This window comes from Octopus bimaculoides, chromosome 2 (assembly GCF_046866305.1).
Source record: "Octopus bimaculoides isolate indiv1 chromosome 2, ASM4686630v1, whole genome shotgun sequence".
NCBI lineage: Eukaryota > Metazoa > Mollusca > Cephalopoda > Octopoda > Octopodidae > Octopus > Octopus bimaculoides.
In genome coordinates, this window is record NC_142929.1 from 47,188,700 (window position 1) to 47,204,307 (window position 15,608).

General features: G+C 34.0%; 1 protein-coding gene across 7 annotated transcripts in view; it reads right to left on the minus strand.

The window, feature by feature from the left end:
• The window catches only part of LOC106875928 (tubulin polyglutamylase ttll6), a 420,072-nt gene that overhangs the window by 118,814 nt on the left and 285,650 nt on the right, over positions 1–15,608 (minus strand). For all 7 annotated transcript variants that reach the window (XM_014924244.3, XM_089344881.1, XM_014924246.3 and 4 more), the window contains one exon: positions 14,238–14,394. In XM_014924244.3, the coding sequence (XP_014779730.1) occupies positions 14,238–14,394 (157 nt within the window). The remainder of the gene's footprint in view (positions 1–14,237; positions 14,395–15,608) is intronic.

Sequence of the window (15,608 nt, forward strand, 5' to 3'; positions counted from 1 at the left end):
AGTGGTTGAGTCTATATTTAATTGTGGTTTATACTTGTTAATAGATTTCCTTTCTTTATTTAGTTTTTGTTGTTGGTTGAAAGAATCTGAGCACTTGTAGAGGGGAAATATTTTGAAATTTGGTAAATCCATTCTTGCACAGGTTGCAATGTGGCTGCTTAAAGGAATTTTCCTTGTGCTTTTATCTCGGATCTGTTGGTGATGGGTCGTCATTCTGTTGCGTAACAATCCACCCGTCTGACCTATGTAATTATGTTGGCAACCATTGCATGTGATTATGTAGATCAGGTTTTCTGTGTTGCGGGTGAGATTGGACTTGACTTTGAAGGTTTAGCCATCTTTGAATTAAAATTTTGGTCCCTCAGGTAACAGATATTCATCACAACATACACACCCATCAACACACATCTGGTCACATTTGAAACATATTGAAAGGACATTCAATACAATACACACTCACACACAGGTGGACATAACACCCATTTAATTTAAGTCACTCCCTTGGAAGGAACCCACAAAGATTTCTTTTAGGCAATGACTGTAACCCTAGCCTATGCCAGTGTAGCATAACAGGCCCATTTAAGGGCACCCTTCAATCATTGGGCAATAAACTGTGCTTGAGAAGACCTGTTGAGTCAAGTGAAATCATGGTTGTGGCCAATGCCAGTACTGCCTAAGTGGCTCTTGTGCTAATGGCACGTAAAAAGCACCAATCAAGCATGGTCATTGGCAGTGCCGCCTGACTGGCTCCTGTGCCAGTGACACATAAAAAGTACCATTCAAGTGTAGTCGATATCAGTATCACCTCACTGGCCCTCTTGCCAGTGGCTTGTAAAAAGCACCCAGTACACTCTCGGAGTGGTTGGCGTTAGGAAGGGCATCCAGCTGTAGAAACTTTGCCACATCAGATTGGAGCATGATACAGCTTTCTGGCTTGCCAGTCTTCAGTCAAACTGCCCAACCCATGCCAGCATGGAAAGCAGACGTTAAATGATGATGATGATGATGATGATGATGAATAGACAACTACACCCCCTCTCTTACTCTCTAACACTTTGAACTCTATACGAAACTATATTTAAAGAAAACTTAACGAAAAATCTCCAGACATGTTTGTGACCCCCAGATGAAGATAAACTGTTTTTACTTTAATTTTTTATAAATTTTTACAGGTATTTAATAAGATAGGATTCATCATCGAAACCAGTAATATTTTCTTTATATAATTTTTAAAATCATTTTATTAAATTCCTTCTTAAATTGAAATGTCTTACATTTACATCTGTGCTATTTCCACCTCCATCTTTTATGTATAAAAATTTGATTTGTATAGATCTCTAATTTTTTTTCAACTAATATATATATCTATATATATATATATATATATATATATATATAGATTCAAGGCTTGAATATGGTACTTATGCGAAGGCACCCGAATATCACATCCCAAAAGGATGGGTGATTAAAATCAAATAATAAGCAACACGGATTTCAAAAGTGATTGCAGTACGCACGTTTCATGCTACTTCAATTTATTTAAGTAATGTGAGCATTACCTTAAATGCAATATGAAGAGCAATCTTCAGCTGCACGAAAAAATGTAGAAAAAAAGACATATTACAAATGTGGCAACATATTAAAACCAAGTGGGAGAGAGCAGAGGAAGAATATATAAGTCCATCTTGACATAGCAGGGTCTATCAGGCTAAGACCCTGCTATGTCAAGATGGACTTATATATTCTTCCTCTGCTCTCTCCCACTTGGTTTTAATATGTTGCCACATTTGTAATATGTCTTTTTTTCTACATTTTTTCGTGCAGCTGAAGATTGCTCTTCATATTGCATTTAAGGTAATGCTCACATTACTTAAATAAATTGAAGTAGCATGAAACGTGCGTACTGCAATCACTTTTGAAATCCGTGTTGCTTATTATTTGATATATATATATATATATATATATATATATATATATATATATATATATATATATATATACATATATATATATGTATGTATGTATGTATGTATTATGTATGTGTGTATATAAGCTGGTACTCCAGCATGGCCACAGTCAAATGACTGAAACAAGTAAAAAAGTAAAAGAATAACAGACAGTCAGATAGATAGATATTACATAGTTTGCTGACTCAATTAACTTATATGATCAAGTATTTCATCAAGCCATTCTCTTAAATGCTTCAACTCTTGGTAAAAATATGTACTAATGCTCTTCATTTTCCCCATCTATTATTTAAGAAGTTATATAATACAACGGTATAACAACATAAATCACTATATATGTATGAAATCACTTGATAATAGAGGAAACTTGCACCATGTCATGCTACAGCGCACTTTTTTTCCCACTTATCCCTTGAGCCTTTCTGTGGAAATTAGTTAACCTTCACCTGTTTGATTGAGCAGTCATGCATGTAATTTGCAAATGGTCTGACTTGTATAATAGAAAGCAAAAAGATAACTAACACACTTGCTGCTTTCTATTACAATAAGTTTGGTGGCGGGGGGGAAAAATATGAGCTGATGGAAATATAGCAAAATTTGCTAACCATCTATTTAGGTAAAAGTTTTTGATGCAAATAATGGCAAAATCTGCTTGAGGTAAATAAAAAATAACTAAAATAAATAAAGAATACTAATATTATTTTAAATATGGTTCTAACTGAGAAGTTTTAAAAATAATTTGACGTTGAAGTTAATAATTAGCTGTTTTTTTAATGACTTTTTTTAACCTTTTAAACTTTCTCTCTGAGTTGAAACCTCCCCAAAGAACATTCCACTGGAAAATTAATGAGCCAATAAGAAAGCTTCTTTGTGGTCGTTTGACCTTCTTGAAATAACAGTTGAATTTGTCCAGAACATAGGTGCAGACATAGCTGTGTTGTTAAAAAGCTTGCTTCCCAGTCATATGTTGTTGGCTTTCATGCCAGTGTACAGCACCATAGGTGGAGGTGCAATGGCCCAGTGGTTAGGGCAATGGACTCGCGGTCATAGGATCGCGGTTTCGATTCCCAGACTGGGCGTTGTGAGTGTTTATTGAGCGAAAGCGCCATAAAGCTCCACGAGGCTCCGACAGGGGATGGTGGCGAACCCTGCTGTACTCTTCCACCACAACTTTCTCTCACTCTTACTTCCTGTTTCTGTTGTGCCTGTAATTCAAAGGGGTCAGCCTTGTCACACTGTGTCACGCTGAATATCCCCAAGAACTACGTTAAGGGTACGCGTGTCTGTGGAATGCTCAGCCACTTGCACGTTAATTTAACGAGCAGGCTGTTCCGTTGATCGGATCAACTGGAACCCTCGACGCCGTAAGCGACGGAGTGCCAACTCACAGCATCATAGGCTGACCAAAGATTTGGAGTGGATTCAGTAGACAAAAGCTGAAAGAAGCCAAATGTAAATATATATACATATATATATGTGTGTGTGTGTGTGTGTAGCAAAAATATACTTGATAAATACATTCCTACTTTAGTTAACAAATTAAAACTTAATTTATGGTCTAATTCTTTGCAGGTAGTTGACTGGTTTCGCAATATTAACAACAAAAACAATGCCAAATTTGTCCAATTTGACATTTCTAATTTTTATCCCTCAATTAACTCCATTATTTTAAACAAAGCACTTTGGTTTGCTCACAAGAAGGCGGGTATGCCTAGAGATGAATTTAAAGTTATTAAAGCAGCTAGAAATTCTATAATTAAGTTCAATAAAAAACTATGGATACGTAAGGACACCCCAGAAGGATTTGACATTCCTATGGGAAGTTCCGATTCAGCTCAAATAGCAGACTTAGTATGCACATACATTCTATACGAATTAGAAGACCAATTCCCAAATGTTAAGGGTGGTCTATACAGAGACGATTGTCTATTATACAAATCAAAAAATACAAAAAATTAAAAATAAATTAGCTAGGTTTTTTAGCAGAATGGGCTTTGGTATAGTATTTGAAGATGAAACATGTATAGCTAACTTCTTGGACGTCACTTTAGATCTACACACTAAAACATTCTTCCCATATCACAAACCCTCCACTAACCTAAAATATATCAGCAAATCCAGCAATCATCCAAATTCAGTAACGAGAAATTTGGTCAAAAATATTTCACTTAGAATATCCAATCTTTCTACGAATGAATGCATCTTCAATAAGGAGGTTGAATTTTACAATTTAGCTTTATTAAAAGCCGGTTACAGAGTAAAGGTTAATTATATAGATTCTAATTATGAAACCGATATGAGTAGTAATAATAATAATATTCTTAATAGCAATAGTAATAATGATACAGTTTTTAATTTAAATAATAACAATAAATACGAAGATAACCTCAATCATAAATTACCTAACGATAGAAACAAGCTCAACATTCTTCCACGAAATAAGGGAAATAACAGTCAAATAAATCCTTGTTTCAACGATAATAATAAACTAAGACTATTTATAAACAATACCAGAAAACATTCTAAACCAGGACTTAATAAATATGTCTGGGTAATTCTTCCTTTTAGTAAAAGCGTAAAATCAAACTTGGTATCCCAGTTCCAAAACGCTATAAATAAGAACTTCCCTAAACATTCTCACTACTCCCAAGTCATAAACACACACAAGATTAGATTCAGTTTCTTTAACATGAAGAACATCTCACAGATAATATCTGCACACAATATGAGGCTTTTGCATCCACTAGAGAGTTCAAACAGTAATAACATTGAACCAAACATTATTAACCCTTACCAAAATAACAATAATAACACTAATAATAATAATATGGGGAACAATAATAATAACACGACACATAATAGTAATAGTCACAACAACAAAATCATTATTTCAGAAGTCAATAGCAAAAGAATTAGTTTTTTAAGTGAAAATGCGAAACTCAGAAACACTATCTACCAATGCCAAGTTAGTACTCCCAAAAATACTCACTTTTATGTAGGTTCTTCCCCTACTCCATTATCCACTAGAATTTCTAACCATTTCTCATCCTTTAGAGATAGAAACAAACGTAATTCCACGAGCCTTAGCAAACTAATTTGGGATCTTAAAGATAATAACATTAAATTTAAACTAGACTGGCTTATTCTTTCTATTTCTAAGCCATATGTAAAAGGGTGGAAAATTCTGCAATATTTGTGTTACAGAACTCCTCTTCATTTTATTTTCAAAGAATAATCTGGTAAATACTTTCATAGAACATTCTTACAGATGTAAACACTGGCAAAAACATACATTTTCTGCATTCAAATAACAATAAAAAATTTTTTAAACGCTATCATATTTACCCGTAATAAGTAATTTCTTCAAATAGTTCTAATAAAACATACTATTATTCCCTCAAACGTTAGAAGATTAAAATTATTTACGATTCAAATTATTTATCTAAACTTTCGTAATTTATTAACCTAAATTAGAGCATATTTTAAATATTGATAAACTCTTGTAAAAACCAAAACATACAAAATTTATGTACGTTTGAATATACCGGTATGGGTTTTTTTTATATATACACGTGTATCTGTGAGAGAAAACGTGTATGTGTGTGTCTGTGTATACATATTCAGGGTTTTGTATAAACTAGAGGTGTTTCTATAGACTTCTATGTGTACATATACGCATTATGATTTATATTTTTATTTTTACTTTTACCCTTATGTTTACTCTTATTAATATTATTTTTAAAAAAATATATCAATATGCATTTACGTATGATTTTTTGGATGTATGTACATTTTCGTGTAGAGATGTATTTATTTACACATAGGTTTATTTAAATATTCATATATGAGTGTACTTGTGAATAAGTATGGGAGCATATTTGTGTAGATGTATTTTTTATATATATAAAAATACATGTCCATATTTAGATGTATGTGTGTGTGTAAATATACATGTGTGTGTAAATATACATGTGTGTATATGATTGTGTATACAAGTCTATGTGAGTGTGTTTGTCCACATGTGTATGTATATGTATGTATGTATATGTATATATATGTGTGTGTCTGTGTATGTGTGTATATATATATATATATATATATATATATATTTATGTGTATGTATATATATATATATGTATATATGTATATTTATATATATATATATATATATATATATATATATATATATATATATATATATATATATATATATATATATATATATATATATATATATATATACACATACATATGTGTTTATATGTGTGTATATGTATGTATGTATGTGTATATGTGTATATGTATTTATGTATGCATGTATGTTTTCACACATTCATATGTATGTGTTGTCCAACCTACTATTCGGCAGCGTCCAATTCTCTAACGGTTTTTTTCAAATGAATCACGTCATAACCTTATCCATCTATTGTTTTCATACTCGGTCATAATGTCTTACGTTTAAGATGATTCCCATGCTTTCCCTGATGAGAAGGTTACAATTTTGATATCACAGATCCCTATGGATCACATAGGTTGTAATCCTTTGAAACATATGTAGGAATAAAGTATGCAATTATAACATGCGTTTTCTCCATTCCTTAAATTTTATATATATATATATATATATATATATATATATATATATATATACATTCTCCGTGTTTTTCTCCTTGTCTCCGTATTCTTTCTGTTGAAGAGCGATTGACCGTTGACTGAACACTATTCAATTTTTTTTCTCCGTGTTTTTCTCCTTGTCTCCGTATTCTTTCTGTTGAAGAGCGTAGCTCGAAACGTCAAAGACTTTCCGTATTCCCGAGCGTCATACTAATATATACTTTTGTTATTTACACCACCTGTCCTCGTCTGTTGTTATTTTTTGTATATTCTCCCATATATATATATGTATGTATGTATGTATGTATGTATGTATGAATGCATGTATGTATGTATGCTTTTGCCTGTGCATGTGTGAAGGCATGTGGCTTAGTAGTTAGGGCATTCATCTCATGACCATAAAGTCATGAGTTCAATTCCCACTGACATGTTGTGTCCTTGAGCAAGACAGATTTCTTTCAGTTTCTGTCTACCAAATCCAAGGCTTTGACTGGCAAAAGAGTATAAGAGAAGACACTTGCCAAGGTGCCACACAGTGGAACTGAACCCAGAATCATGTGGTTAAGAAATAAGCTTCTTACCACAGCCACATCTGAACCCTAAGTACTTATTCATTTTCTAAGAGTGGTACTTATCTGTCTTTTTTTTTTTAAGCTGAACCACTAAGTTATGGGGATGCAAACAAATGATGTGTGTAGGGGAACAAATACAGATACATACATAATTACACACACACACATACATGGCTGTGTGGTAAGAAGTCTGCTTCCCAATGACATACTTCCAGGTTCAGTCTCACTGTGTGACACCTGTTTTCTACTAAAGCCTCAGGCCAACTAAAGCGTATTTGGTAGGCAGAAACTGAAAGAAGTCTGTTGTATATGTATATATGTATATATGTATATATGTATATAGCTATGTGTGTGTGTGTGTCTTTGTGTTTGTGTTTGTTCCCCACTACTGCTTGGCAAGTGGTGTTGGTGTGTTTACATCCCCATAACTTAGCATTTCAGCATAAAAAAATAGAATAAGTACCAGATTTATATAAAAAATAATCCCTGGGGTCAATTTGTTCAACTAAAATCCCTTCAAGGTAGTGCCCCAGCATGGTCGCAGTCAGGTGGCTGAAACAAGTAAAAAGTATACATACAACAGGCTTCCAATCACTTTCCATCATGCAAAACTCTTCACAAGACATTGGTCAACTTTGGGCTGTAGATGATGACACTTGGCCAAGGTACCACCCAGTGGGACTGAATCTAAAATCACATGTCTGCAAAGCAAGCTTTTTAATGACACACCCATCCCTACACATACAATAATAATAAACCTCAACTTCAGCATTCTAACAACTGTGTCAAAGTAAGGAAATGGTCCAGCAAACAACATGATATAGTTAATAGTTTAAGACAGTGGTTCTCAACCAGGGTCCATATGGCTCCTGAGGATCGATATAAGAATTTTTAGGGCCCACACAACAAAATAGTGAATTGGGGATCATCAATAGTATTCTAAGGGCTCTTGGGAAAATTTTGCTTTAGATGTATGTATTAGTGTATATTGACGGGTTTCTTACTTTAATATTTACTCTAATATTTTACATATGGCCCCTTGAGGGTCCATATAAGATGTTTGGGGGTTCAAATAACAAAATAGTAAATTGAGGATCCACAATAGTAGTTTAAGGGCCCCTGAAAAGATTTTGCTTTAGATGTATGTATCGGTACATATTGCAAGAAACAGCTAGGTTTCTTATTCTAACATTTTACATATGGCCCCTGAGGGTTCATATAAAATTTTTGGGGATCAACGCAACAAAATAGTAAACTGGGGATCCACAATAGTATTTTAAGAGCCCCTGAAATAATTTTGCTTCAGATGTATGTACTGCAAGAAACAGCTAGGTTTCTTTCTCTAACATTTTACATATGGCCACTGAAAGTTCATAATAAAATTTTTTGGGGTCAATGCAGCAAAATAGTAAATTGGGGATCCACAATAATATTTTAAGGGCCCTTGAAAAAATTTTGCTTTAGATGTATGTATTGGTATATATTCCAAGAAACAGATAGGTTTCTGTCTCTGACGTTTTACATATTTCAACCTACACAAGATAAGTGAAAAGCAAAATGGGAATTTTGAAAGAAGTTCCTATAAATCTAGTTTTCAATTATCAAATAGCTACGGGGGTCCACCAGAATAAGATAGTAATCAAAGGGGGTCTATATATGAAAAATGGTTGAGAACTCCTGATCTAAGAGATGATTTTCCATTCCATTTATGTATTTTTGATCTACAACTATTGTAATCTAGGTGTTCAAACTGACCGACTGCAGGTTAGTTAGGGTGCTCCTGTAGTCAGCGATAATTATCAATTACTGATAATTGTGGTACCTTGGTAGAGTCTGAACACAGAATGAGAAAAGCCAAAACAGAAATTGCAAGGAATTTTGTCCAACACTCTATAAATTCTACAAAATCCATCAACTTGGAATGATATTTTATTTATCGACCTCCTGCAATGATAAAAGGCCAAGTTGACCATCATGAGATTTGAAGTCAGAACACGGGGACTTGGAATGAATAATGTAAGTCACCGTATCAAACACTCTAATGGTCTTGCTAATTAACTCCCTTAGTATTAATTTAGTGATGATGAAATATATAAAGGCTTGTAAGATATGAGAACTGACTGAAGCTAACTATTTTATATCTAGTACTTTAGCATTCGGATTACTCTGTTGAATGTAATGTTTGTTTATTCCTGTTGTTTTACATTAATCCTGCATTATCTCATAACTCTGAGATTTTGATGATGTGACTGTTTATTTTAGAATGACATTGTAGGATAAGTATGAAAGGACAGATCTGACCTGTTTGAACATAAAACAGGTAGGATAGTTAGACCTGATGTAACCAGTTCAAATGCTAAAGGATTAAGGTAAAAAGTATACAAGGGATGACAAGAAGATGTTAGAGAATAGACAGGATATCTTGACAATATTAACTAAGTTGAAGGCGGTGAGCTGGCAGAAGTGTTACCATGCCAGGCAAAATGCTTAATGACATTTCATCCATAAGTACCAGTTGAATACTAGAGTCATTATAATCAATATTCCCCCTCATCCGAAATTGCTGGCCTTGTGCTAATATTTGAAACCAATCTTTACTAGGTTATATAGAGAAAAATAGGGTGAAATTCTAAATAGATTTCCTTAAAGGCTAGAGATATCTTTTAAAAATAAAAATCAGTAACACCACAACTGTAAATCTCCGGATAAATATCAACCAAATCTATCTTACAAGTTTGAAAAGTCTGTTATGACTAGGGGCTTTTCTCTCCTCCATCTCCTCTTCTGACTACCTGGTTGCAAGATAAACCCAAATTGGTTATGAGAGCTGTTGAGCTATGATGACAGCAAGATAATTTATGTGTTCGCATAGTTATTGCCAACATCAAAAACATTGCTACAAGATTTTTTTTTTTTAGCATTACACATGTGTAAGAAACATTCTTATAAAACCTAGCATCTAGTTTCCCACTGGATCTTTTTGGTTGCTATCAGAGATTTCATTTTTTTTTTTCACTTTTTGTTCTGTTTTCAAATTTGGTATACCAATTTAGCTTTGTATGCTAATTATGAAAATGAAATTCACTTTTGACATTAATTAATAAATAATAATACTAATAGCTTTTAAAGCTTGCAAATTTTGGGTAATTTTCGCCAAGGGTTGGAGGCGCAATGGCCCAGTGGTTAGGGCAGTGGACTCACGGTCAGAGGATTGTGGTTTCAATTCCCAGACTGGGCGTTGTATGTGTTTATTGAATGAAAACACCTAAAGCTCCATGAGGCTCCGGCAGGGGGTGGTGGCGACCCCTGTTATACTCTTTCACCCCAGCTTTCTCTCACTCTGTCTTCCTGTTTCTTGAGTAACACTGCAATGGACTGGCATCCCGTCCAGCTGGGGGGAACACATACACCATAGAAATCGGGAAACCGGGCCCATGAGCCTGGCTAGGCTTTAAAAGAGCGCATAATATAATAAAAAAAAATTAGCCAATGGATAGCCACCATTACACACATGGCTGTAAATCTCACATTAGTGTATGTTTCTATAGTAACAAGCAAAGATGTAGTCTGCCCTGCTTGCATTGTAACAAGGATGCAGTAAATGCATGACTATGACATTTTTGCCATCACAACCACCACCACCACCACCACAAATTTTGATGGAAATCATTTTGTGACAGAAGTTATCACAGAGAAAATGCCCGTTCCTGATCCCTGTTTTCTGATTGGCTAAAAATTATTCAGCTTTGAATCTCTGTAGCATTTTGCTAATTTTTTTTTTCTGGAATATAGGAATCTCAAATTCAGTGTGAAAAATTACATCAGTACACCAAATTTTAAAATTTTCTCTTAATTTTAAAATTCTCAAATCTATGATTGCAACCAAAAAGATCCCTTTTATCTAGTAGCTGCTAAATCTCTTCGATTATCACACCCTATCATCTTCAAAAAGAAAGAATACCACTTGGATAATATAGGCCTGTAGGCCCGAAAGGAAAGAAAAATAAGGTAGGAGGATGTTACTAGCTAGAATACCTTTAATCATGAATCTGCTTCATGAAGTCTGACTTGATGTTAAGAAATAACAATACAATAGTTAACAAACCAATTAAGAAAACTCTAAATGATTGCTCAATTGGTAGGAAATAGCAACCAAATAAACTTCATATCACACATTACAACCTTCAAAAAAGAGAAGGACACTTTTGAATAATGTAGTCTCAGATTTCAAAAAAAATGGCAAAAAAAATAACCTGATGGTTTACCATCATCATCATCATCGTTTAACATCTGTTTTCCATGGGTTGGATGGTTTGACTGAGGTCTGGAAAGCCAGTGGCTGCACCAGGCTCCAATTTGATCTGGCAATGTTTCTACAGCTCGATGCCCTTCCTAATTGCCAACCACTCCAAGAGTGTAGTGGGTGTGTTTTATGTACCACCAGCACAGGAGCCAGTGAGGCAGCCCTGGCATCGGCCACATTTGGATGGTGCTTGTTACATGCTACTGGCACAGAAGCCAATCAGGCGGACCTGGCATTGACCATGTTCGGATGGTGTATTTTATGTGCCACCGGCATTGGAGTCAATTAGGGAGGAACTAGCCACAGCTACGATTTTGGTTTGGTAGAAATATCTTTGAGCAGAATTCTTCTTGGCTGGAGCAACAATAATCTAGTAAATAATGCCAAAAGACTTTAGTCTTTTTAGAAGAGAATTTGGTGTTGCTACTGTTTATTTGTTTATTTTCAAATTCATTAAAAGCAGAACATAAACTTTTCAGATATAAACATATTTTGTTCAAGTTGTTTAATGATTATTCAAAGAGCTATTATCAGTTAAATAAATAAACAAATTAAGATCACAAAGAAAGTTAATCTAGGAACAGAATTTATCTTGGAGCAGATCTCATCTGGAGTTGAGTCTGATGTCAAATTGACTACCAGAAGAATTTTAACTTAAAATCAGCTACAACTCGGCTACAGTTTAATGCAAATATAAATCTAATAAGATACTGAAACCACCTGACGCCCACAAACATAAAGGTCATTAATTCATATACCCTCTCCTGTTAATTTATTTATTCAGTGAAAATTCAGATTATGTTTAATGATTCAGGTACTGAGAGGAATTTTTCTTACTATATACAGTATACTTCATGTATTGAATATTCATTTGATTGTTATTCATATTATACAGTGTTTTAATTATGGATGGGTATTATGGTATATTCATGCAAATGGGGCTTATTTTTTTTTAATGAGAAGACACACAAACACAGACACAGCCAGATAGATAGACAGACACACACATACACATGCACACACACACACACACACACCTCCCTTTGTTTCAGTTGATATTGCCTGGAAAAGTATAGGACAAGAAAAATTGAAGCTTAAAAATATCATGGCTGAAATTGTAATTTAAATCTAAATAATATGCCTTTTGGGCTGGCTTTCAATAAAAATAAAATGGGGAAAACATTAAAGAGGAATCTAGTATGAACTTAAGCAGCATGTTGGTAATGTTAATGTGGTTAAATTTAAATTTGAAGGACTATTTTGCTTCCCTCATTAACATGCATGTCTAACTGCGAACATATCCAATAGTTTATGCTGAACCTGAGGAAGATAAATTAAATGATATACACTTTTTGGGGAAAATCTATTAGTCAAGTCTTACAGAAAACATGATTGTTGAGGGTGCAAGTTTCTGGGTACCAAGAGGCCAAGAATATTAGATATCCAGAGCTTCATGAGCACAGAGTCTGAATCCTTTGTCTTTTGTGGCAGGATAATTTTTTTTTTTTTTTTCATTTTTCAGTGTAGAAACATAGACCTCATTAAAACCACTTCGTCATTTAAATCTCATTATTTCATAACTGGCAGGATATTATTGCCAACATGATTTTTACTAGGCAAGTTAAAGTACATCCAAATCACTCTACCCAACTAAATGAGATCAAATTCCTATATGCCCAAATGTCAGCTCAGCCAGAGGTTGAAAAAAAAAAAACATGAGAGTATGGTAACTAACTAAAAATTTTTTAATTTTGAAGGACAGGCAACAATTCCATTATATATGAGTGCTTCAACACTCCTGCCATCATCCTCCATGTTTTATAATATTTCATAGAGTGTAAATATAGGAAGTTCCAAGGAGAATTTCCCTCATGGAGGAATCAAAAACTAAAGAGGGTATACTTTTACATTTGTTGTTTTTTTGTTTCTTTCTAATTATCATCATCATCGTCATCATTTAAACAAACATTAATTGATGATGATGATGATGATGATGATGATAATTTGAAAGAAACAAAAAAACATTTTTTTTTATTTCAATTCTAACTTTAGCTGCAAGATTTTAAGCTTCTACTTCTTGTTCTGTGCTTTTCCAGGTTCAGTTGAATAAGTGTATTATCACTCCTACACCTGCATTTTCCTGCTAGTCCACTCTTTTTACATGTTATATATTTTTTACTGCCAAAATAAAAGTAACTGTTAATGAGACAAAACTCAAAAACGAAATTTTATGGATGTCTATTTGTTTAGAAACTTTACAAACAATTAACCAACAATTTTCATGCAACACAGTAACATGCAATTTCAGAATGTAATTACTGTCTGTTGGTCACAGACGGTCATGCAATCTTAGGATCATGTTCAATGGATGTTCTTCTCTTCCAATTTAAAATAATGGTGCCATTCATGATACATGTCAATGGTTCACACAATACTCTTTATAGGTTTCTTGCAACATTAGAAAAGTTTCTGTAAAAGTTTTCCCTAATATGAAACAAAATTTCACAGTGACTCATTGCCCTTCTTTATCCATTATTCAACCAGCAAACAAATTGCCAGGAGCACTAAATGTAAGTTCCCTCTTGCAATGGTGTAACATGATATGGCTAAACTAAACTCAAGGTCAAGGTCTTCCATACATATCATTCAAGTCATAAGTATGCTACTGTTTGGCATACACTGGTTTAAAAGTTTAGTCTTTTTAGGGGTAGACTCCTTATACATTACTGTAATGCATATCTTTTAGTATTTAACTATTTGGTTATCTCAATAGTAGCTTACCTTTGATATATACAGCTGACATATCATGTGTTCATTGGCTTTAATGTCTTTGATGCTTTTGGTCACCCATATACCTTTGCCCTGGCAACCAGATTCAGGCTTGAGTATGTAAGTTTTGTTCTTCTTTTGACGTACAAAAGCCTGGAAATCTCCATAGCTGAAAGATAAACGCATAAGCATTTAAAGTTATGGTAGCACACATACAGACATAAAATAACAGATACTGTTTCTTCACTATATTGGTTTCAAATTTTGACACAAGGCCAGCAATTTTGGAAAGGGGTTAAGTTGATTACATCAACCCCAGTGCTCAACTGGTACTTATTTTATCAGCCCCAAAAGGATGAAATGCAAAGTCTACCTTCGTGGAATTTGAACTCAGAAAATTAAGACAGACAAAATACTGCTAAACATTTGGCCCAGCATGCTAATCGCTCTACCACCTTGCAGCCTTGCTTCATTATATCAACTTTACTTTTATTTCCTATCTGCTTTTAACAAACATATATACAGATTCTGATTAGCACACAAACATTTGGCTTATTTGCATTCACGCATGTGTATGCATCCAGGGATGCTTGTCACCATGCAACAAACAAAATGCCTGTCTGCTTATATCTTACTTACTTAAGCCCTTCACATCTAAAGAAGCATAAAGCATCAAAGAGTTTTCTCCAATGATTTTCACTCTTTTCTGCTTCTCTCCAGTTGGATTCCTCTTTTTAAGCCCTGCCTCTGTATCCCACCTCATATGTTACCCTACTCAGTGACTTTACTTAACCTTTTAGCACTTAATCTGGCCATATCCATCCAAAATATTCCACCTGTTTTATGTTCAAAGCTAACCAGATCTGGCCTCTCACATCAACCCTACAACATCATTCTTAAAATGAACAGTTACGTAATCAAAATCTCATAGCTACAAGATAATGCATTATTAAATCAAAACTATGTGAATAAATAAGCATTACTTTTGACAGAAATATTTGAATGCTAAAGGTTTAAATATCTTTTGAATGAGTGGTGCAACTATCATTTGGTTAATGTTGACTGAATCAGCCTGGGCAGGATTAAATAAGATTGGGTGGGATTAAATCAAACTGAATGGAACTAAACCAGATTGGATCACACTGGATTAGAGGAGATCAGGTACTACAATTGTAACACTTTGAATTTTATTATTATTCTGTCACCAATAAATAAGCTGAAAGAAAAAAAGCAGATTCTTGGGGACAACATATATTTGATTTTGAACTCAGTGACTTGTTCAAACATAGCAATGGTGAAGTTACGTGATGAGAATTTTTTTTAAGGTGTAGTTGTGTGTTTGTGAGTGTTTGTGTGTGTGTGTGTGTGTGTGTGTGTGTGTGT